This window comes from Brachyistius frenatus, unplaced genomic scaffold (assembly GCF_029030835.1).
Source record: "Brachyistius frenatus isolate BFR_SWC_R1_liver_20210118 unplaced genomic scaffold, ASM2903083v1 Contig_391, whole genome shotgun sequence".
In the NCBI taxonomy this organism is placed as follows: Eukaryota; Metazoa; Chordata; class Actinopteri; family Embiotocidae; genus Brachyistius; species Brachyistius frenatus.
The window spans coordinates 45626-67998 of record NW_027210990.1 but is presented as its reverse complement, the minus strand read 5'-3'; the positions used below and the strand labels follow the sequence as shown (position 1 = coordinate 67998).

The following is a 22373-nucleotide window of genomic DNA, read 5'->3' as shown; positions in this document are numbered from 1 at the left end:
AGATTAATATATTCTGATATTATTATGTGTACATTCTGATATTATTAGATTTACAAAGGGTATTAAATTACACATTAAACGAGGCCTCGTCCTGCATGCTGTGTATTTATAGATTCTACAATCAAACAAAACTGTCACTTAGAGCTGATTTAAAAAAAAAAAAAAAAAAAAGGATACGACAACTCATTTGAAAACTACCCTTCCCAGTATGCCCTGCGAGCTCCAGTTTGACAACCAGCCAATCGGCGCCATGACAGCGGGGCACGTGACAGAGAGTGAGTTCCTGCTGAGGCTTGAGGGGAACAGATCGACGTTGAGCCGCGGGAGAATCGCACTTTGCGGGTAAGTTAAGACATTTGGCTGCGACTGGGCGACCTGAATCCGTGTGAGGCGTCCTCCGGACGGCTTTGTCGGAGCTTTGTGGTCCCTGGAGCTCCAAAATAGGCCGAGTTAGTGGCGGAACAAGCTGTGGCTCCGTGTAGGCCTCCGCTATTTCCTGGTCAACTGCACAGCTGTGAGCTGGAAGGGCCAAGTTGGAAAAGTTCAGTTGAGGCTGTTTGGAGGCGCCCTGCTCTCCTTTACTCTCAGCGGCTCTGGGAGCTCACATCTCACCGGGAATTCTTCCCGGTCTGAGGCCTGGTGCTGTGTGGACGGTGAGGAGAGTGGACGGAACTATCCGGCCGTGTTCGTGGCTCTGAGCCTGGTACCACCGCAGGTTGGTAGTCTGTGGAAGGACCTGGACCCCCAGCAGCACCGGGACCGCCCTTCAGGTCTCTGTGTACCTCAGCGGGCCTGTCAGCCTCCACGTCAGTGCTGTCCAAACGGACGTGTTGTTGTTGTGATGAAGAGTTTGTCATCGTCATCATCAGCTGCTCGTTCTGAGGGTTAGAGTGGTCCAACTAATATGAACAGAACCGCAGGCTGCTTCCTGCACCAGCTGCTGTGTACTGGAGAGGAATCCATCAGCAGGGTGGATGTTACTGAGTGCTGCTGGTCAGTGACAGGTGGATGAGAGTGGGTGGAGCTGCTGTGTACAGGTGGATGAGAGTGGGTGGAGCTGCTGTGTACAGGTGGATGAGAGTGGGTGGAGCTGCTGTGTACAAGTGGATCATTCATCATCATTGATGAACCTGACATGGAAGATAACATCGCATTTAAACAGCAGACGGATCTTTACAACGTCTGGTAGCTTCAGCGTTCCTTGCGCTCCTTTGAGGTGCATTTAGTTCTCAGCGGGGGGGTATGACGCTGCCTGACGCCTGTCCTGATACCTGCATATCAACTGTGGACAACAGAAAGGAAGCGCTCCATTTTCAATATAATGAATCAGTCTGTTATTTAACCTTTGAACCTGAATTTTTCGGTCTTTTTGTAGTCATCTTTCACTCAGTTTACTTTGCTGCCTTTTCTGCTGCTGAGCATCACGTGGTGGAACGCTGTCACCTAAAAATAAGATCGCATAGAGGCATGAATCGAGCTCATGATTTTATTTTGATTAATTTTATAAGGATCAATTGCTCAGCCCTGCAACTAGGTGTAAAACTAAAAAGGCAGACTACTCTTCAACTCCAGATATATACATGGTTTTTAAACAAGATGAACTCATGAAGGGCAGCAGAGCTCCATCCTGAGCAGCATGCAGCGACTGGCTGAGATGCTGAGTGTCCCTCGGCTGATGGAGCCGACTTTGAAAGTACTTTTGTTTGTATTTATGAGCGGAGTGTTTAGTGTTCATATTTGGCTTCATGGTTTCATGTGTACAACACTGAGGTTTAGGTCCCTCTCTGTGTCCTCAGTGTAAAAACGTCCCCGTTGAGTCTCCATGTTCAGAACGTCTCCAGCTCACTACTGAAGTGACCACGCTAGTTTTGGTCACTTCTGTCGTGACCACGCTGGCAGAAAGCAGCACAGTGTATCATAAGAAAGGAATGTACTTTGAAATAGAAGTACAGCATCATAAATCCTCTACACTTCAAAATAAAAGTTTGCCTTTTTTCCCCTCTACTTTTTTTTCCATGACCAACTTCAAGTGGGCCTCCGACCCACTTTTGTGTTGCGGTCCACCAGTTGAGAACCACAGCTGTAACAGAGCTTCACAAGTCCTCTGCAGTAGTGTGAATCTGTTGGAGTGACGAACACTTCATCAGTCAGGTGTTTATTTCAGAGCACATAGACAAGAGCTGTCTGGGGGGAGAGGTGTAGAGTATTTCTAGTTTTATAAATATAATATATAATTATAGTTATTGTTTAACATGACATCAATGTGTTGAAACAGTGAACTTCACTGTGAATGTAATAAGAACTGTGAGTGCCCGATCCACTCTACACCTGCACACTCTGAAGCAATGCATTGTGCCCAGTTTACATCCTGCATGTGGAGACGTTTATGCTGCTGAAACACTTTACAGCTAACTACCGATCTGCAGATCAAAGTTGTCCAAGTCATCGGGACAAGAATAAAACCACGTAGAACTACGACTGTTCAGGCTTCTTTTATTTTCGATGTGATGTGATGTGGCTGATGTCAGTTCTGGTTTTATTAACACTGACTGAAAAGATGTTTTTCTAAAGTCACATGTTCAGTAAGAATATGATGACGGTCTGTGTTTGTGTCACATCAGAGATATTACCGTAGACCTGCGGATGAGATGGAGCTCAATCACATATGTCACTAAAGAGAATTAAAGTAACGTACAAAATATAAATCTCATATGAAGCAGATCGCTGTGTTCGTAACAATATATCTGTGATACATAATAAAATTGACCATCCAATAAATCAGTTGGGCATCAATCACAGCATCAGGATGATGAATTAATCTAATCACAGAAAGGTCCCTGATTAAATGCTGCTCCAGAGTGTAGAGATCCTCAGGGGCCCAGACCACATTGTGACTGTCCCTCATGGCCCCAGACCACCCTGTGACTGTCCCTCATGGCCCCAGACCACATTGTGACTGTCCCTCAGGGGCCCAGACCACATTGTGACTGTCCCTCAGGGGCCCAGATGAACACTGAAACCCAACAGAACATCTGTAGGGACACCTGAAGATGAAGAGTCCGAGCTGGAACTGCTGCCAGAGGCTAAAACAAGCGCCGGAATACTTTTGGAAATGAGAGTGTTTGGAAAAGCTTGTGTAGATGTAGAATCGACCCAGTAAAGTGGTCTAGATATTATCTGAAGTGACTGTAGTTAAGGTGAGTTCTGATGCACCTTCTCATGTTCTGGACCGGTCCTGGTTCTGTCAGACATACTACCTCCATCTTCACTGATTTGCAGCACCTTATTCCAGCTGTCACACCAAATCTCTCTCTTTCGTTTGTATTTTATTTTTGAGTTTTGACAGACAGAAACACAACAGCACTTCAGCATCAATACTAAACGTAGGATAAGATACAAGAGCAAAGAAAAAAGTCGAATAAAGATAGCGATGAATATTTATCAGGAAGTATTTCTACATTCATACCAGTGTTTTTTATGTAGTCGGTATCATTCCCAGTTTCCAGCTCTTACTGGATGTATCTTCACATCTTCCAATGCTAAGTCTTGTAGAATTTGATTTCACTGGTTGTGTTGGCTTGTTTACATGAAGTCAGTGTTCATTATGATGGTTTAAACATCCTCTATATAAAGACTGGCAGTGAGTGGAGTTTAGATGAAATCAACATTATGATCTAAACACATTACATTGACTGAATGCATTTGTTCAACCTGATTAAAATGAGAAGGAGTCTTGAGGAGGCCGTATCACACATACTGTATATCTGTGTCTTCATATATTTCATATGGGCTGTACAGTTATCATCTGTCTCCCAGAATGTGTATCACTCACTACACATTATAGTCCTGATTCTTTCAGGACCAGTTTTAAGAGATCCATATAAAAATTGTAGTTGTTATTTTTATGTTAGAAAATAAATGCGAGACAGTAAATAGTTTTCAGACTTTAAACCCTCAGATATTGATGTGGATGTAGACGGGAGGCTGACAGAATCCAGGAGTGTCTTCAACACTTGTTCCTATGAGTTGATGGGTCCCGATGGATGTTTACATGTTTACCTGTTTAGATGCTTTGGTGTTTACTTGTTTACATGTGTAGGTGTTTAGATGTTTAGGTGTTTACATGTTTACCTGTTTAGGTGTTTTCCTGTTTGGATGTTCACATGTTTAGGTGTTCACATGTTTAGGTGTATACATGTTTACCCGTTTAGGTGTTTACATGTTTAGGTGTTTAGATGTTTACCTGTTTAGATGTGTAGGTGTTTACCTGTTTAGGTGTTTACCTTTTATATGCTTACATGTTTAGATGTTTACCTGTTTAGATGTTTACATGGTTAGGTGTTTGCCTGTTTAGATGTTTACATGGTTAGGTGTTTACATGTTTACCTGTTTAGGTGTTTACATAGTTAGGTGTTTACCTGTTTAGGTGTTTACATGTTTACCTGTTTAGATTTGTAGGTGTTTAGGTCTAGTTCTTTGAAGCTCAGCCGTGATTTTATTTTACCAGTTGATGGTCAAGTGTTTTAGTCTCTTAGAGGCGTTACTATGATGACCGATAAGTGACAGTTGAAATGCGGTGTTACGTGGAGATCCACTGAACACCTCTTACTCACCTTACTTTTACCTGACTGCTGAGTGTATTGTTGATTGCTGGTTCTGGAGTCCGCTAGTGATCAGAGACTCCAATCAGCTGCTCTACTCATGGATGTAGAGCTCACCTCTTCAACACCTCTATCTTAGACCTGTTATCATTCAAATATGTTAAAATGTACAACATGGTAATACAATTGATTATGTTTTGTTAAATTGTTCAAATGATTCCTTTAAGTGTAAAAAAAACATCAGATGTATTGATTTCATCCACCACAGAAGACGTATAATCCTACAGTTTGGTCATCATGTGTGGTTAACATATGGATTGCGTTAAAACTAAACCTGGTTGGGTTCGTGCCGTTGTGTTTTTTCTACCCAGATCCATGTCAACAGTGTTTGTAGAAGTTGTGTTCTGCTGTTTCGGTTGTTAAAGTTGTTTTAACGCCTGGTTTCTGATGTGATGACCCACTAACGTCTCTGTATCTGTCTCAGCCTGTGGAAGCCCATCCCTGAGCGATGGCCTCACCAGTCTCAGTCTACAACTCCAACGCCTTGGACACACACATCCCCAGTGTAAGTGTGTGTGTGTGTGTGTGTGTGTGTGTGTGTGTGTGTGTGTGTGTGTGTGTGTGTGTGTGTGTGTGTGTGTGTGTGTGTGTGTGTGTGTGTGTGTGTGTGTGTGTGTGTGTGTGTGTTTTACAGTACAGTGTGTAAAATATTTCAGTCTTCCATGATCTGAGCAGCACAGTCAGCTGACACCCTGCAGAGGTGCAGCTTCCTTTCCTGACAGGGATCACATCCTTTCTGCTGCTCCACCAACACCCAGATGTCGGTCTGTGTAGCCAGACCTGAGTCCGGATCACCAGATGTGAGAGTCAGAGGAACTGGAAGTGTTTCTGTTTCAAATGTTGAAAATGACTCGGTCTAACAAATAAAAGAAGATCTCTCCCCGCTATTAAACGCTGGATTAGTCACATTTTAGAACTTCAAAGCAGTTATGTTTCACTATAAAAAGCTTGTTAAGAAATTAAGGGTTTCTGCTAATTAAAACATCAGAAGGCTTTTAATTTGAGGCATATTCAGGAAGTGTTGAGTTCTTATCAACGCTACTACAGGACAAACACTGTAGAGATGATTGGATCTTAAAGCACTTACAAAATGGATAAACAGAACGGTGAACATTTTATTGTAAAAATTATTAAACATGTTCGGTTATTCTTTTTACCAAATAAGAAGATGTCATTGAATAATAATAATAATAATAATGAAAACGCTCTCAGGCTGTGTGCACTCACCAAAAATACATGTTCCCTACATGTATGATATGAGTGTGGACAGACATGGAAGGAGACTGACAGCTGATGGATGGAGGAGGGAAACAACCACTAGTTGTTCAAAGTGCAGTAAATAAATGACATTTTGTAAGTCACTGCAGTGATGATGATGATGATGATGATGATGATGATGATGATGATGATATTTAAATTTAAATTTAAGCAATAGCCCTGCTGGGGTTGCTGTGATATAGTGGTGTCATGGTGTCATGGCCGTAGTATGTGCCCATCAGACCGCAGCAGAGACACACAATCACTGAAGAGAACATGCGAGAACAGACTGAGCATGTTAACTTCCTCCAACCCCAAGAGTCCTTCAAATCAGGATAACTTTGGAGAAAAATTAACATGGGGATGTCCCGGAGGACGGATGTCTTGTGCATAATCACTGGATGTCCTAGTGTACAGGTGACCTGTGAAGTGTAGTGATAGTGATGTATTGTGTGTGTGTGTGTGTGTGTGTGTGTGTGTGTGTGTGTGTGTGTGTGTGTGTGTGTGTGTGTGTGTGTGTGTGTGTGTGTGTGTGTGTGTGTGTGTGTGTGTGTGTGTGTGTGTGTTTGCAGACACCCAGAGAGTCTCTGAAGATGGAGCTGTTAGCTGATGTGTCTCTGCTGCCTGGAGAGGACAGAATTATAGGTGAGTGTCCTCTCTGAGTCAGATCACTGTGTCCTGCTGCTGGTGATCACCTGACCTGCTGGTCATCACCTGACCTGCTGTTCATCACCTGGGCTTTATCACCGCACTCCATGTGTTCTCTGGGTTCTTTATTTCCACTCATTGAAGAAGGTTTTTATGACTGTATGACTTTCTCTTCTCTTCTCTTCTCTTCTCTTCTCTTCTCTTCTCTTCTCTTCTCTTCTCTTCTCTTCTCTTCTCTTCTCTTCTCTTCTCTTCTCTTCTCTTCTCTTCTCTTCTCTTCTCTTCTCTTCTCTTCTCTTTTCTCACCCTTCCTTTCATCTTTTTCTCTTTCTCTCACTCTTTCTCTTCTTTCTCTTTCTCTTCCTCGCCTCTTTCTTTTCCTTTTTCTCTTTCTCTCCTCTTCATCTTCCTCTACTCTTCCTTTTCCTCTCCTCTTTGTCTCGTCTTCGTATTCCTTTCCTGTGTGTGGTGGTTGCCCTCCTACAGTCCTCCCTGCTAACCATAAATAATAATGACACCTGATCTCATGTGGTAAAAGGAAGTAATAGTGAGGGTGAGATGAAGATGAAGATCAGTAATAGTGAGATGAGATGAAGATCAGCCGGGTCATCAGTCTTGTGTTTGTTTGTCAGATAAAGACATCATCTACATCTGTCCATTCAACGGAGCTGTGAAGGGCAAAGTGCTCATCACCAACTACCGGCTGTACTTCAAGAGCTCGGACACGGTGAGTTCAGGTCCTGGTGGCTGCTGACTGGATACTGTGTTAAAGAACGTGTTACATGTCTGTGATGACACACACCTCCTGTGCTCCTCCACCGTGGGCCTCTCACTTATTCAGCACTGTAACTACATTATTTTGGTAATTTAGGAGATGAGCTGTGAACAGCAGCATCTTGTGATTTGCTGATGTCTTTATTGACTCTGAAAATCTTCCTCCTTCTGAAAAATACAAAGTTCTTCTTTTGTTGCACAATATTCATATTTTGTGTGAATTTCTTTTTAAATACATTGACGTGGAAGAATCAAACTGTTGTTCTTGTGATCAGAAGCAACTTGTGCAACAGCTTCCTGTTAGATTTGCCACACTTTGAACCACCTGTTTGCTCCCATCATGTTTCTCTTCCAGTCCTCCCACTGTGGTACGTTTGGCCTCTTTCAGTCCACATTCACAGGAAGTGAGGCAGCAGTGTTAGAGGGCATTTCATTGGTGTGTGTAGTTGTGTGCTATGTGTGTTGCTGAGGATGATGACAGTTCAGTCTGTGTGTCAGGACGTCATGGTGATGCTGGATGTTGCTCTGGGTGCCATTGGTCGGGTGGAGAAGATGGGCGGGGCCTCGAGCAGAGGAGAGAACTCTTATGGCCTGGATATCACCTGCAAGGTGTGTGCGTGCGTGCGTGTGTGTGTGTGTGTGTGTGTGTGTGTGTGTGTGTGTGTGTGTGTGTGTGTGTGTGTGTGTGTGTGTGTGTGTGTGTGTGTGTGTGTGAGAGAGAGACAGTGTGAATGTGTGTCACTTCCTGTGTAATTGATTTTAGATAGCTGGTAGAACATTTTTATCAATGAGTTTTAATATTATTAGAAATTAAATCAAAAGTGTGTGTGTGTCTCTGTCTGTGTCTGTCTGTCTGTCTGTGTGTGTGTCTGTGTATCTACGTGTGTGTGTGTGTGTGTGTGTGTGTGTGTGTGTGTGTGTGTGTGTGTGTGTGTGTGTGTGTGTGTGTGTGTGTGTGTGTGTGTGTGTGTGTGTGTCTGTGTGTGTGTCTGTGTGTGTGTGTGTGTGTGTCTGTGTGTTTCCAGGACATGAGGAACTTGAGGTTTGCCTTGAAGCAGGAAGGTCACAGCAGAAGAGACATCTTTGAACTTCTCTTCAGACATGCCTTCCCCCTGTCCCACGGTCTGGTAAGACACTCTGCTGCTGTCTGCTCCGTGTTTGTCTCGTGTGTGGAAACAGAAGGAGAAATTCAATTTGGTTGATTCAGTACAGTGTGTCCTCATGTCCCATGTACAGAACAGTGAACATGGTATCTGCTGTAAATGGGACAGACACACACTGACTGTTTCTACTGTTCTGTAATATTAAAACCTCTCAGTCCAGCTGAGAAATCACATTCTCTGCTCGCAGTCGTCTCCATTTGATTTACTGCCAAAGATTCATGCAAATGCGTAACTAGAGAAGCAGCCCCCTCAGATGCCGTGACACACAGCTAGCCACCCACATCACAGCTCCATCAGCTGGGCTCATGTCTGGAAAGGCCTTTTATGGACGGCTGTGGTCTCTTCTTCTGCTACCTGCCTGCAGGCTGTCATGAGTCAGGCTCAGGTTTATTTTTTTTAAAGATTCGAAGCCTCTCACAAAGGACTTCCTGTTGAGTCTCTGTGTGGACAGAGTGACTGACAGGTGGAGCAGGAAACAGTTCTGCTGGACTCATCAGTTTCAAACATGAACACAATCTGTTTCTCTGGTTAAAAAAATAGAACGTCATTAAATATGTGGACAAAATCAAAGCATCAGATCGGTGATCCAGTCACATTGCTCAACATTTAATACGAGAAACATCTGATTAAACATTGAGCCGACTCAGCATCGGGGCCTCAGTGTTGATCGACACACGTCTGATCCACTAAGTTATTAAGCTGTCCACTGTTATGGTCCTTCATCAGCAGCCATGTGAAGATGGAGATGTAGAAACAAAATGATAAATGGTGTGTGTGTGTGTGTGTGTGTGTGTGTGTGTGTGTGTGTGTGTGTGTGTGTGTGTGTGTGTGTGTGTGTGTGTGTGTGTGTGTGTGTGTGTGTGTGTGTGTGTGTGTTGGTCCACAGCCTGTGTTTTCATACGTGACTCAGGAGAAGTACGCTGAGAATGGCTGGAACATCTACAAACCTGTGGAGGAGTTCAGGCGGCAGGTAAACGGGAAGAGCATCAGGACTTCACTGTTCTTCAAGTTCTGCTGCTGATTTTTAATATCAATACTCGTCAATGCTTCTACAGCTGAATAGAGCTGAGTAATGTAGAAGTGTTGTGTGAAGAGAAGTTTAAAAGATGAGGAAGAGGAGGGAGACAGTGAGGTGTAAACAGGTCTGAAATGATCTGAGCAGAAAACCATCAAACGTTTTCTCAGCATCCAACAAAAGTCAAGTAAATTTGATGATGATGATGATGATAATGATAATGAGTGTCTCCTGCAGGGCTTACCCAATAACAAGTGGCGTATTACCTTCATCAATAAGAGTTACGACCTGTGTGACACCTACCCCACTGTGCTGGCTGTGCCCTTCAAATGTAAAGAGGAGGACCTCCGGAGAGTGGCTGCCTTCAGATCAAGAGGGCGCATCCCGGTGAGGACCACCATGACTCAGAAAACCTCTGCTCTGTATGATGAAGACATCCAATACACAGCTACATTTCATCCATGAGGGAATGTGGAGCAGAAGGAGGCTTTGGGTACACAGACAATATACAACCCTGTTTCCAAAGAGTTTGGGACGCTGTGGAAAATATACATAAAAACAGCACGCAATGATTTGCAAATCACATAAATCCATATTTAATTGAAAATAGACCAAAGACGACATATCAAGTGTTGAAACTGAGAAGTTTGATTGTTTTATAAAAATATCTGCTCATTTTTTATTTAATGGCAGCAACACGTCACTAAAAAGTTGTGACAGGATCAACAAAAGACTGGAAAAGTTGTGTAAAGCAAAAAAAACAAAAAAACACCTGGTGGAACATCTGACAACTAATGAGGTTACCATGGCAACAGATCAGTAACATGATTGGATATAAAAAGATGATTTCAGAGAGGCAGAGTCTCTCAGCAGTGAAGATGGGGAGAGGTTCACCACTCTGTGAAAGACTGTGTTGGAAAATAGTGCAACAATCTAAGAATAATGTTCCTCAATGTAAAACTACAAAGAATTAGTGGATTTCATCGTCTACGGTTCATAATATCATTAAAAGATTCAGAGAATCTGGAGAAATCTCTGAACACAAGGGACAAGGCTGGAAACCAATATTGGATGGTGGTGATCTTCGGGCCCTCAGGCAGCACTGCATTAAAAACACACTATTCTGGAGTGGAAATCACTGCATGGGCTCAGGAACACTTGTGAAAACCATCGTCTGTGAACACAGTTCATCGCTGCGTCCACAAATGCAGGTTAAAACTCTCCAAAGAAGAAACCAGATAGAAACATGATCCAGAAACACCGCCGCCTTCTCTGGACCGAGATCATTGAAGATGGACTGAGGTGAAGTGGAAAACTGTCCCGAGGTCTGATGGATCACAATCTGAGATTCTGTTTGGAAATCATGGACGCTGCATCCTCCAGGTTAAAGAGGAGAGGGACCATCCAGCTTGTTATCAGCTCAGTTCTAAAGCCAGCATCTGTGATGGTACAGGATGCATTAGTGCACATGGCATGGGTAGCTTGAACATCTGGAAGGAAGCGTTAATTCTGAATGATATATTCAGGTTTTGGAGCAACATATGCTGCCATCCAGACAATGTCTCTTTCAGAGAAGGTCTTGTTTATTTCAGCAGAACAACGTCCAACCACATTCTGCACGTATTCCAACAGCATGGCTCTCTAGTAGAAGAGTCCGCTGATAAACTGGCCTCCTGCAGTCCAGACCTGTCAATCATTGAAAACATCTGAAGCATCAGGACATGAACAATACCCTGAACTGTTGAGCAGCTGAAATCCTCTATCAGGCAAGAATGGGACCATATTTCACTTTCAAAACTCCAGAAACTGGTCTCCTCAGTTCCCAAAGGTTTCCTGTTGTTAAAAGAAGAGTTGATGCAGCTCAGTGGTGAACATGATCCTGGAACAACTTTATAGAGACGTGCTGCTGACATCAGATTCAAAATGAGCAGATCATTATTTTAAACAATACAACTTTTCTGTTTCAACATTTGATATGTTGTCTTGTGATCTATTTTCTACTAAATATGGGTTTATGTAATTTGCTAATCATGACATTCTTTTTTTATTTACATTCTACACAGCGTCCCAACTCTTTTGGTAACGGTTGTATTTTAGAGTTCTACACTTTATTTGACAGCAGCCTGTAAACAGACTATGTACTACAGATAACGAACCCTGTCAGTCTAACGTCATAAATATTTGTGAGATATGACACAATGAATGTAATGTGATCACAGTTAATATATTTTGTGAAACAGACGTTACATCAGCAAGTGACTGTGGAGTGTTCACACTGTCAAATTCATATCTGCATTATTGGACCATTTGTTGACATTTAAATTTTTCTGTTCTACCCTGACTGTTCCTTTAGGTTCTACTGTGTCTGTTCCTTTAGGTTCTATAGTGTATGTTCCTTTAGGTTCTACTGTGTCTGTTCCTTTAGGTTCTATAGTGTCTGTTCCTTTAGGTTCTACAGCGTCTGTTCCTTTAGGTTCTAGAGTGTCTGTTCCTTTAGGTTCTACAGTGTCTGTTCCTTTAGGTTCTACTGTGTCTGTTCCTTTAGGTTCTACAGTGTCTGTTCCTTTAGGTTCTACAGTTTCTGTTCCTTTAGGTTCTACAGTGTCTGTTCCTTTAGGTTCTACTGTGTCTATTCCTTTAGGTTCTATAGTGTCTGTTCCTTTAGGTTCTACTGTGTCTGTTCCTTTAGGTTCTACCGTGTCTGTTCCTTTAGGTTCGACCGTGTCTGTTCCTTTAGGTTCTACTTTGTCTGTTCCTTCAGGTTCTACCATGTCTGTTCCTTTAGGTTCTACTGTGTCTGTTCCTTCAGGTTCTGTCGTGGATCCACAGGGAGAACCAGGCCGTTATTGTCCGCTGCAGTCAGCCTCTCGTTGGCATGTCCGGTAAGAGGAACAAGGATGACGAGCGGTACCTGGACCTGATCCGGGAGGCCAACGACACCACCAAGCTCACCATCTATGACGCCCGGCCCAACGTCAACGCTGTCGCCAACAAGGTCAGAACTGGTTCCAGTCTGTCAGTCATAGACAGTATGTCCACTGATCATGAGGGGCAACAGGAAACAGAACGGGACATCTGCAGTCCATTTTTATATTTACACTGTTTTTAATATGCATTAATTATTAAAGACGACATAAAGTCAAGAAAAGTAAGTTTGAAGCTCAGCAGTGAAGGAAAAGTTGATATTAAGACACATATTTAGAAGGGATGAACACAGATCTGTGCAGAACGATGAGATAAATACCATATTGACTTCAGCAACACTACATGTGCGGGTGTGCTTCAACGTCATTATTGGTACGACAGTGATGCGGTTGGGACCGAGGCTCATATTGATTACATTATGTAATCTAAATGTGTTCATATTAAGGGGCAAATTCACTCTCAAAATATAAAACTTTTAGTTAGTGTGACCTCCGTTTCCATGGCAATACATGGGGTATGAGTAACAACAGGAAAACAATCTGTCGCGTCAGTAGACTCTTATGTAACTTATGCAATGTTTACTACTCCAGGAAGTAGTCCGACCCTTAGCAACCACCTAGCAACAGAGAGGATTTCTAGTTCCAACTGAATAAATACAGAACATAGAAACACTAAACTGATCAGCTAGTTCAGTCTGGTTGGAACAAAGATATCTGATGAACAAAGGTCTGAAGAACAAAGATATCGGATGAACAAAGATATCTGATGAACAAAGACATCTGATGAACAAAATATCCATGGACTCATGTGTTTTTAACATTTTAGCTCCGTGTCATGTGTTCAAACCAAACCGGTCCAGCTAGCCGTCGCTAGGATTGGAAGTGCATGACTATCCGTGGTGTTACGGTACGGGTGCTCGGAGCAACCAAAAAATACCAAAAGAGACCCGACTTCACCAAATGGGTCATTTAATAGACCTATAACAAGTAGAAACTACATTATATTACATATTATATGAAATTCTATTCTAATTCTATATTCCCATTGAGGAGGTGGAGTGATGTTTCTAGTGATGAGCAGGATGTGATGTCATGATGATTTGTTCCAAGTGTTCAGTGGACCAATCAGATCTCTGGGGCGGAGCTACTTGTTGTATAATTCATATTATTAACCTGACCTTCATCATCTTCAAACTTTGACTGCAGCCATTGTTCCACGCTTGTTTATGTTGTGGTATAACAGACGTGTCATTTTCTCCTCACAGCAGCACAATGGAAAAACTCCACATGTTCTCTGTTTGTTGCCTGACTAAAATGTGTCCGGCATCTGGATAGAAAGTTTATTTAAGTTGTTAAGAGGACTCTCTGCAGCCTGTCTGTCACATGAGCAGAGTCAGAAGTGTCTGCAGGTTCTCCATGTTTCCTTCTGTGTGTCAGTTTTAAAGGACTTTAAACACAACGTGGACTCATTGATTAACTGATGACTGTTGCAGCAGACCTTCATCATGTCACTCTGCTGGGCGGTGAACACCTCTAAAGAGATGAATGTCCTCCTGTCACCTGGTCAGGACACCCTGATGTTTGACATTTAGTTTGGTATAAATCAGAGCTGTCTGTCCCCAGAGGAGAGCCCCTCACGTGTCCTCCACAGACATCAAGCCGAACCGTCCCCTGACCTCTGTCCTGATCCGCAGTCTGAATACATGCTGGTGTCCTGCAGACAGTGAATCTGAGTCTCATATGTCTTCTGATGTCCTCATATGTCTCTTCGATGTCCAGGCCACTGGAGGAGGCTATGAGGGTGATGAGTACCAGAACGCAGAGCTCATCTTCCTGGACATCCAGAACATCCATGTCATGAGAGAGTCCCTGAAGAAGCTCAAGGACATCGTATATCCCAACGTGGAGGAGTCCCACTGGCTGTCCAGTCTGGAGTCCACGCACTGGCTGGAGCATGTCAAGGTGAGTCCCCGAGCTACTGGCTGTCCAGGTATACCTGATCCGGTTTAACTGACCCTGTCCTTGTGTGTACAGCTGGTGCTGTCAGGAGCCATCCAGGTAGCCGACAAGGTGTCCAGTGGGAACTCGGTGGTGGTCCACTGCAGCGACGGCTGGGACAGAACCGCCCAGCTCACTTCTCTGGCCATGTTGATGCTGGACAGCCACTACCGCACACTCAGAGGCTTCCAGGTTGGGATACACACACACACACACACACACACACACACACACACACACACACACACACACACACACACACACACACACACACACACACACACACACACACACACACCGAGAGAGGGATCTGCTCCATCAGGTGTTCTGCTATGACTGATGATGATATTAGAATAAAAGTGAAGTGTTTGTTGGTGTGTTTCAGGTGCTGATTGAAAAAGAATGGATCAGCTTTGGACACAAGTTTGCTTCAGTAAGTAAAAGTTTTCCACTTCCTGTCTTCACTGATCGACTGTGTGTCTGATATTAATCTGAAAAAAACATCACATTTATATGATATTCAGTCAAGGAAAAGGGCTCAAATGACTGATGAAGAAAACAATTATCTTGTTGTTAATTATTGTGTGTGTGTGTGTGTGTGTGTGTGTGTGTGTGTGTGTGTGTGTGTGTGTGTGTGCGTGCGTGTGTGTGTGTGTGTGTGTGTGTGTGTGCGTGCGTGTGTGTGTGTGTAGCGGATAGGTCATGGCGATAAGAACCATGCAGATCAGGACAGATCACCGATCTTTGTTCAGTTCATCGACTGTGTGTGGCAGATGACTAAACAGGTAAGTGGAGCAGCTGTTGTTCTGATCCAAACACTTTATTACTCTGTTCAGACTGCAGGTAAATCAGATTTGTTTCTCAGATCTTTAGGACTGACTGTCCACACTGGTATTTAAACGTGAACAGATCAGATTTGGTGTGCCCAGACATCACCAACCGCTAGCATAGATTCTCTCACTGTCTCTGAAAATGACATCATCACCGCGTGTCACCATGTGAGCGACATAAGAAATCCAATGTGACCAAGCAGAGCGTCCGGACTGAGACGCATCTGTAGAAATCTGACTGGAGTCACATTTCAAACCTCTACATGTGGTTTGGATCCTGATTGGAAAAATCACTTTTCATGTTTTTTTTGTGGTTCAGACCTTCAAAAATCAATCTAGATAAAATAAAAATGAGATTTGGGCCGACAGTCTGAACATATCCTGTGAGACAGTCAACCCTCTGCAGTTGTGAATCATGGAGCTGCAGTGTGAACTATATGGGCATCTTCATCTGCTTTCTGTTCATGGATGTGCAGCAAACATCTGGATGAAATGGAAGAATATATACAGTTAGCAAATCACATCACTGCTCTCATAGCTGTCAATCATAGCGCTTGATAAATGGAGAACTGAAATTATTCATCAATTCAACAGGAAAAAAAAGTGATCAATGATTTTATAGTCATTTTCAGATGTTAGAAACTGACTGCGTCTCTTTGTCACATATATGTTTGTATTATATTGGTTAACAGACTGATAAGAGCCAGTTCTCCTGCTGCTGTTTCCATTGAAACCAATGGACTGTCATGAACACATTAGATCAATACATGTGTCCTTCACACAGCTGAAGAGATTCAGTGACTGACAGCAGACTGAAACATTTCCTCAGCACCACATTCAAGAGTGTGTTTCATGACAGGGTCACAAAAACCCCTCAAACCTCTGAAACCCCTGTCCCTGTCCTGTTCCCAGTGATTTGGTGTCTCAGTCTGAAAAACACTGATTGTCTCTGAGACTCTGGGTTGTAACTGGTGTCTTCTCCTCTCAGTTTCCGACAGCCTTTGAGTTCAATGAGCACCTCCTGCTGACCATCCTGGATCATCTGTACAGCTGTCGCTTCGGGACCTTCCTCTACAACTGTGAGAGCGCACGAGACCAGCACGTAAGAGTCTTGGACGTTCCACACTGAGTTCCAGACTGTCAGAGCACGAACCAAACTGCTCTCTGCAGACACCCATAGTTTATTTTAATGCAGTAAACTTCACCTCAGACAACAGCTGTTGTTACTGAATCCTTGCTCTGTTGATTCAGGATGTTATGTTCTATATATATATATATATATATATATATTCTAATATGTCGTTCTGGAGACATCTATCACACAGTAATGTCCCAGTTGAGAGGCAGAGACACAGAAACATGTGTAATAAAACATTTAAACAGTAACATTTAAAATGGGGTCAGTGAGTGAACTGATACTGATGCCATCTCTCACCATCCACCTGTGTATCATCCATCCATCCTCCCTGAATGACCCCTCCACACCACCAGGTGGAGCCTCACAGTGTCTGAACCAGTGCCCTGCAGCAAATGCAGGGGTGCTGTGACCTCACTTCGTCTGCAGATGATTGACAGCTGTCTCTGTGTGCAGGAGGTGCGCTCCAAGACGGTGTCCTTGTGGTCTCTGGTCAACAGTAAGATGGAGATGTATTTGAACCCCTTCTACACCCCTGAGTCCGGCCGCGTCCTCTACCCTGTGGCTAGCATGCGCCACCTAGAGCTGTGGGTGACTTACTACATCCGCTGGAACCCCCGCATACGACAGCAGGTAGGACCCTGGTGGGACTTATATACAGTATACTGGATTTATATCCAGTATACTGGGTTTATATATAGTATACTGGGACTTATATACAGTATACTGGGTTTATATACTGGGTCTTATATACAGTATACTGGGTTTATATACAGTATACTGGGACTTATATACAGTATACTGGGTTTATATACTGGGTCTTATATACAGTATACTAGGTTTATATACACTATACTGGGTCTTGTATACGGTATACTGGGTCTTATATACGGTATACTGGGTTTATATTCAGTATACTGGGTCTTATATACAGTATACAGGGTCTTATATACACTATACAGGGTGTATATACAGTATACACTATACCTGGGTTATATACAGTATACTGGGTTTATATACACTATACCTGGTTTATATACACCATACCTGGTTTATATACAGTATACTGGGTTTATATACACTATACCGGGTTTATATACAGTATACAGTGACCCCTCGCTATAACGCGGTTCACCTTTCACGGTCTCGCTGCTTCACGGATTTGCATCGTGCATTGTGTTCTGCATTCTGATTGGCTAAACAGTCTCTCCGCTTCTTCTCTACCTGTTTGTCAATAACGTTGCGGTTTAATATGTACACGTACGTAAAACAGCTTGCCAAATTAAAAATAATCGATGGTGGCATGTCGGTTTATAAGAATCTTTTTGCCCAGAAGAAAAAAGAGCGACAACAACTACCGATAACTATGTTCTTCTCTCGAAAAACCACACCTGCACCGCCGGCTTTAGAAGAAAGAACCGCTGCAGAGCGGAGTCAGGATGCAGCGGCTCAGTCAGAAGAGCAGTGAAATACACGAGTCACTATTTGTCCGACTGTACTTTGTATTTGTTTTCATAATCATGTTTCATTTCCTCCCGTTCTAATCCAATGACTCGGGTCGCAGTGGGGCGGTGCCGATCTCAGCAATTTGAAGCCTTCAGTTCGTATTGATGATTAAAATTATTATTTTACAGTACAGTAGTTATTTGTAAAAAAAACATTTATACAGTACTTTTATTTGTTAAACAAATGCTTGGGCCTGTAAAAAGGTTTTGTTCTTTGGTTTCAATGTATTATGGAGTATTTCATTGTATAATAATTGTAAAAAAAAAAAAAGGTTACTACTTCACGGATTTCACCTATCACGGTCTCTATTTGGAACGTAACCCCCGCGATAAACGAGGGTTCACTGTACTGGGTTTATATACACTATACCTGGTTTATATACAGTATACTGGGTTTATATACACTATACCGGGTTTATATACAGTATACTGGGTTTATATACAGTATACTGGGTTTATATACACTATACCGGGTTTATATACAGTATACTGGGTTTATATACACTATACCGGGTTTATATACAGTATACTGGGTTTATATACACTATACCTGGTTTATATACAGTATACTGGGTTTATATACACTATACCTGGTTTATATACAGTATACTGGGTTTATATACACTATACCGGGTTTATATACAGTATACTGGGTTTATATACAGTATACTGGGTTTATATACACTATACTGGGTTTCTATACAGTATACTGGGTTTCTATACAGTATACACTATACTGGGTTTGGGGCTTGAAGTCTGACTCTTTTGTGTGTGTGTGTGTGTGTGTGTGTGTGTGTGTGTGTGTGTGTGTGTGTGTGTGTGTGTGTGTGTGTGTGTGTTGTGTGTGTTGTGTGTGTGTGTGTGTGTGTGTTCCAGCAGCAGAGTCCAGTGGAGCAGCGCTACAAGGAGCTGTTGGCTCTCAGAGACGAATACTTGAAGAAGCTGGAGCAGCTGCAGCTGTCTGACTCCTCCCAGCTGGCCAACAGCCCCGCCCCCAACACCTCCCCCTCCACCACCTCCACCCCCTCACAGCAATACACACACCTACACACTCCCTTCTGAGTGCAGCTCACACTCACTCACACACACACACACACACACACACACACACACACACACACACACACACACACACACACACACACACACACACACACACACACACTCAGACATCAGATACACTTGTTGACGACTTGCACTTATGTCTTTCACTTTGATATGTGTTTCAGACACAAACACACACACAGGGATTGGTTAGTGTGCAGTCCTAACTGGATAACAGAGTGCTAATAAGATTTAGATTTGAGGCTAACTCTAACACCACAGTGGTGATGAGGATGATGATGATGATGATGATGATGATGATGGTGGTGATGGTAACTTATGCAATACGTCACAGTACAGCCTTGTTCACACGTTTCTCTCCACACACTCATCCTGTAGTGAAGCCTTAAAGACATTCAGGGCTTTCAGTCCAAGGGCTTGACCACACAGGACCCCTGCGGCTCCACCTGCCCTTTACTCAGGTCTTCTTACTCTTCTTCAGGAGCTTTCAACCACACCGCTCACTTCACTGCAGTGACACATCACATCAGAACATGTTCCAGCTCAGAGACAGGACAGGCTGTCCAAAGATCATCCACCCTGAGTGGAGGAGAAGACAGACATGTCCATCAGCTGGTTTGTCTCCAAATGTCTGAAACGCAGCAGGTTTCTCAGCTGCTGGGTGTCCTGTGTGATCAAAGCGTGATGCTAATCAACACGTACAGCGCTCACTCTTCACTCCTCCTGTGTGCTGCACCGTCCTCAGGAGACTGATGAGGGTTGAACCGTCCTCAGGATTGTATTGCTATAATTGTGAGGACCAATTTTGGTGAAAAAACGTATTTATGAGGACAAACACACTTTGTGAGTCCTCTCACTCTCAACTTTGAAGTGCAATTAGAGGTTTGATCTTAACCGTAAACCGTAACCCTAAAACCGAAGACCCGGTTTTAGGGTTACGGTTTGGGTTAGTGCTAAGGAACGCATCATGTCAATGAGCGTCCTCACAATTATAGAGACACACGTGTGTGTGTGTGTGTGTGTGTGTGTGTGTGTGTGTGTGTGTGTGTGTGTGTGTGTGTGTGTGTGTGTGTGTGTGTGTGTGTGTGTGTGTGTGTGTGTGTGTGGGGACAGAAGAGGAAGATTGGAAACAGAATCTAGATGTGGATTGTTCCTCTGATCACTTGTCTGTGTTCAGTCGGATGCTTCGGACACTTCCTGTCTGCAGGTGTGTATGGATGTGGTTCTGATGTGTTTTAGTTTAGAGTGGGAGGCGCTGCTGTCTCCATGGAAACAAACCTCCACATCACAGGTGAATATGGTGTTAAGTATTCGTTTGTGCTCCATTGTTTAGTTTGAACAGTTTTAACTCTGTGATGGAGTTTCTTCTGTTGTAAACTCTTTTTCGTATGACGCCCACAGGAAGTGACATCACTCCTGATGCTGAGTCATGTTTCAGTGTTGAATGAGATGTGCTGAGTCATGGTGTGAGGTGTGTCAGGTCAGGTCCAGATTTGTGCCTTGATTCTTGTGAGATTTATTGTTGACCCTCAGCTGTTCGGCGTGTTCTCAACAGTGTGAGAGACATTTACGAGACATAAACGATGTAGAGCTCAGTCCCTCCTCTGGCAGATGATATTTCATCGGTCTACAGACTGACCAGCAGGTGTCACTGTTGTGTCTTCCGTCACAGGAAGGTCAGGATGAAGTTTTAGTGTGGAGGACCCGGTTCTGTGTGGAGGAAGGTTCTACCAAACAGAACACGGCTCTGATGTCAGAGGTCTGAGGGTGGAGGAGAAGAGGTGGCAGAGGTGGAGGTGAATAGGTGGAGGACGAGAGGTGGAGCAACATAGATGGAGGAGGAGAGGTGGAGCAGGAGAGGTGGAGTGTTGTCGTGTTTTTAGGGAAAAAAAGATGAAAATCTATTTTTTTTATTTTTGACTTTGTACAAGCACCATGATGTAATTACCTCAATCAAAACCTATTTTACTGTCTAAAATTCTATTTGTTGTAAAATACAATTATTTTATGTAGTGTAAAATCTTCCAGTTTTATAAAAGGAAAGTAATATTGGTTGAGAAGTCGTTGGCATAACTTGTAGATTTCTGTGTTCTGTTTTTTATCTGAGGGCATTTTTAGGAGGAGAACGTCTTCTTGTCGGTTCTCAGAGATTCACTCTGTCATCGTTCACTCCGTCATTCATCGAGGGTGGGGTGGGTGGGGGGTGTGGTGTCATTATAGCCTGCTTTGTAATAAAGACACATGAAATGTTTCAGGATCAACTGAAAGATGAAATCTGAGATCTGAGATGTGTTTCTTTTAATCATCTTATATCCTCTCACTTCGTTGGTTGGCTCTTTTTGTGTAAATATTACTGATTAAATTAATTTAAGGATTTCTGACTGACTCCCTGCTGCTTATTATATTATTCCACTTTTTTTTTTTTACCAGAAAATATTAAAGTGGGGTGGGCTTGTAGGGGAGGGGGCGGGAGGCAGCATACACAGCACAGAAGTGTTTTAGAGTACACACATTCATACAAAGTTAAAAATACAATATTGGAGTGTATAATAAACTGTATTAACTACTGTTTAATTCCTTGATTAATCTCGTGAATAACATATGATATGAGACAAGAGCACTGAAAACAAGGAGAAGAGACTGCAATAAAGCTGAAATTATTATTATTATTATTATTATCATCAGATAAATTATAAATTCTTTTACAAATCATGGACGCTGCATCCTCCAGGTTAAAGAGGAGAGGGACCATCCAGCTTGTTATCAACTCAGTTCTACAGCCAGCATCTGTGATGGTACAGGGATGCATTAGTGCACATGGCATGGGTAGCTTGAACATCTGGAAGGAAGCATTAATGCTGAATGATATATTCAGGTTTTGGAGCAACATATGCTGCCATCCAGACAACGTCTCTTTCAGGGAAGGTCTTGTTTATTTCAGCAGAACAACGTCCAACCACATTCTGCACGTATTCCAACAGCATGGTTCTCTAGTAGAAGAGTCCGCTGATAAACTGGCCTCCTGCAGTCCAGACCTGTCAATCATTGAAAACATCTGGAGCATCAGGACATGAACAATACAACAAAGGAGACCCTGAACTGTTGAGCAGCTGAAATCCTCTATCAGGCAAGAATGGGACCACATTTAACTTTCTAAACTCCAGAAACTGGTCTCCTCAGTTCCTAAAGGTTTCCAGAGTGTTGTTAAAAGAAGAGTTGATGCAGCTCAGTGGTGAACATGATCCTGGAACAACTTATAGAGATGTGCTGCTGACATCAGATTCAAAATGAGCAGATGGCAATAACATTTCTCAACATTTGATATTTTTTCTTTGGTCGATTTTCTATTAAATATGAGTTCACATTAATTGTAAATCATTGAATTATTTACTATTTTG

The 22373-nt window shown here is 42.9% G+C and overlaps 1 protein-coding gene across 3 annotated transcripts; it reads left to right on the top strand.

The window, feature by feature from the left end:
- The first annotated feature begins 235 nt into the window (after positions 1-235).
- On the top strand, positions 236-21349 carry mtm1 (myotubularin 1). Of its 3 annotated transcripts, none has more exons than XM_069724687.1 (16): positions 236-342; positions 5086-5166; positions 6491-6563; positions 7199-7293; positions 7839-7949; positions 8366-8467; positions 9390-9473; positions 9756-9905; positions 12328-12513; positions 14222-14404; positions 14477-14632; positions 14826-14873; positions 15133-15225; positions 16259-16372; positions 16862-17038; positions 18787-21349. In XM_069724687.1, the coding sequence occupies exons 2-16, from the start codon at positions 5110-5112 to the stop codon at positions 18970-18972; spliced, it is 1815 nt and encodes a 604-aa protein (XP_069580788.1). In that variant the 5' UTR covers positions 236-342; positions 5086-5109; the 3' UTR covers positions 18973-21349. The 3 variants fall into 3 exon arrangements, with proteins under 3 accessions (XP_069580788.1, XP_069580787.1, XP_069580786.1); XM_069724686.1 differs by having other exon boundaries at positions 5086-5172; positions 18790-21349; XM_069724685.1 differs by having other exon boundaries at positions 5086-5172.
- The last annotated feature ends 1024 nt before the right edge of the window (positions 21350-22373 follow it).

What these genes read in the sequence shown, in the direction of transcription:
- mtm1 (XM_069724685.1), top strand. Translation starts at nt 5,110, where the DNA reads ATGGCCTCACCAGTCTCAGTCTACAACTCCAACGCCTTGGACACACAC. An exon ending in GCCTGGATATCACCTGCAAG is followed by an intron (nt 7,950 to 8,365) that starts GTGTGTGCGTGC and finishes GTGTGTTTCCAG; the next exon opens with GACATGAGGAACTTGAGGTT. An exon ending in TCAACGCTGTCGCCAACAAG is followed by an intron (nt 12,514 to 14,221) that starts GTCAGAACTGGT and finishes TTCGATGTCCAG; the next exon opens with GCCACTGGAGGAGGCTATGA.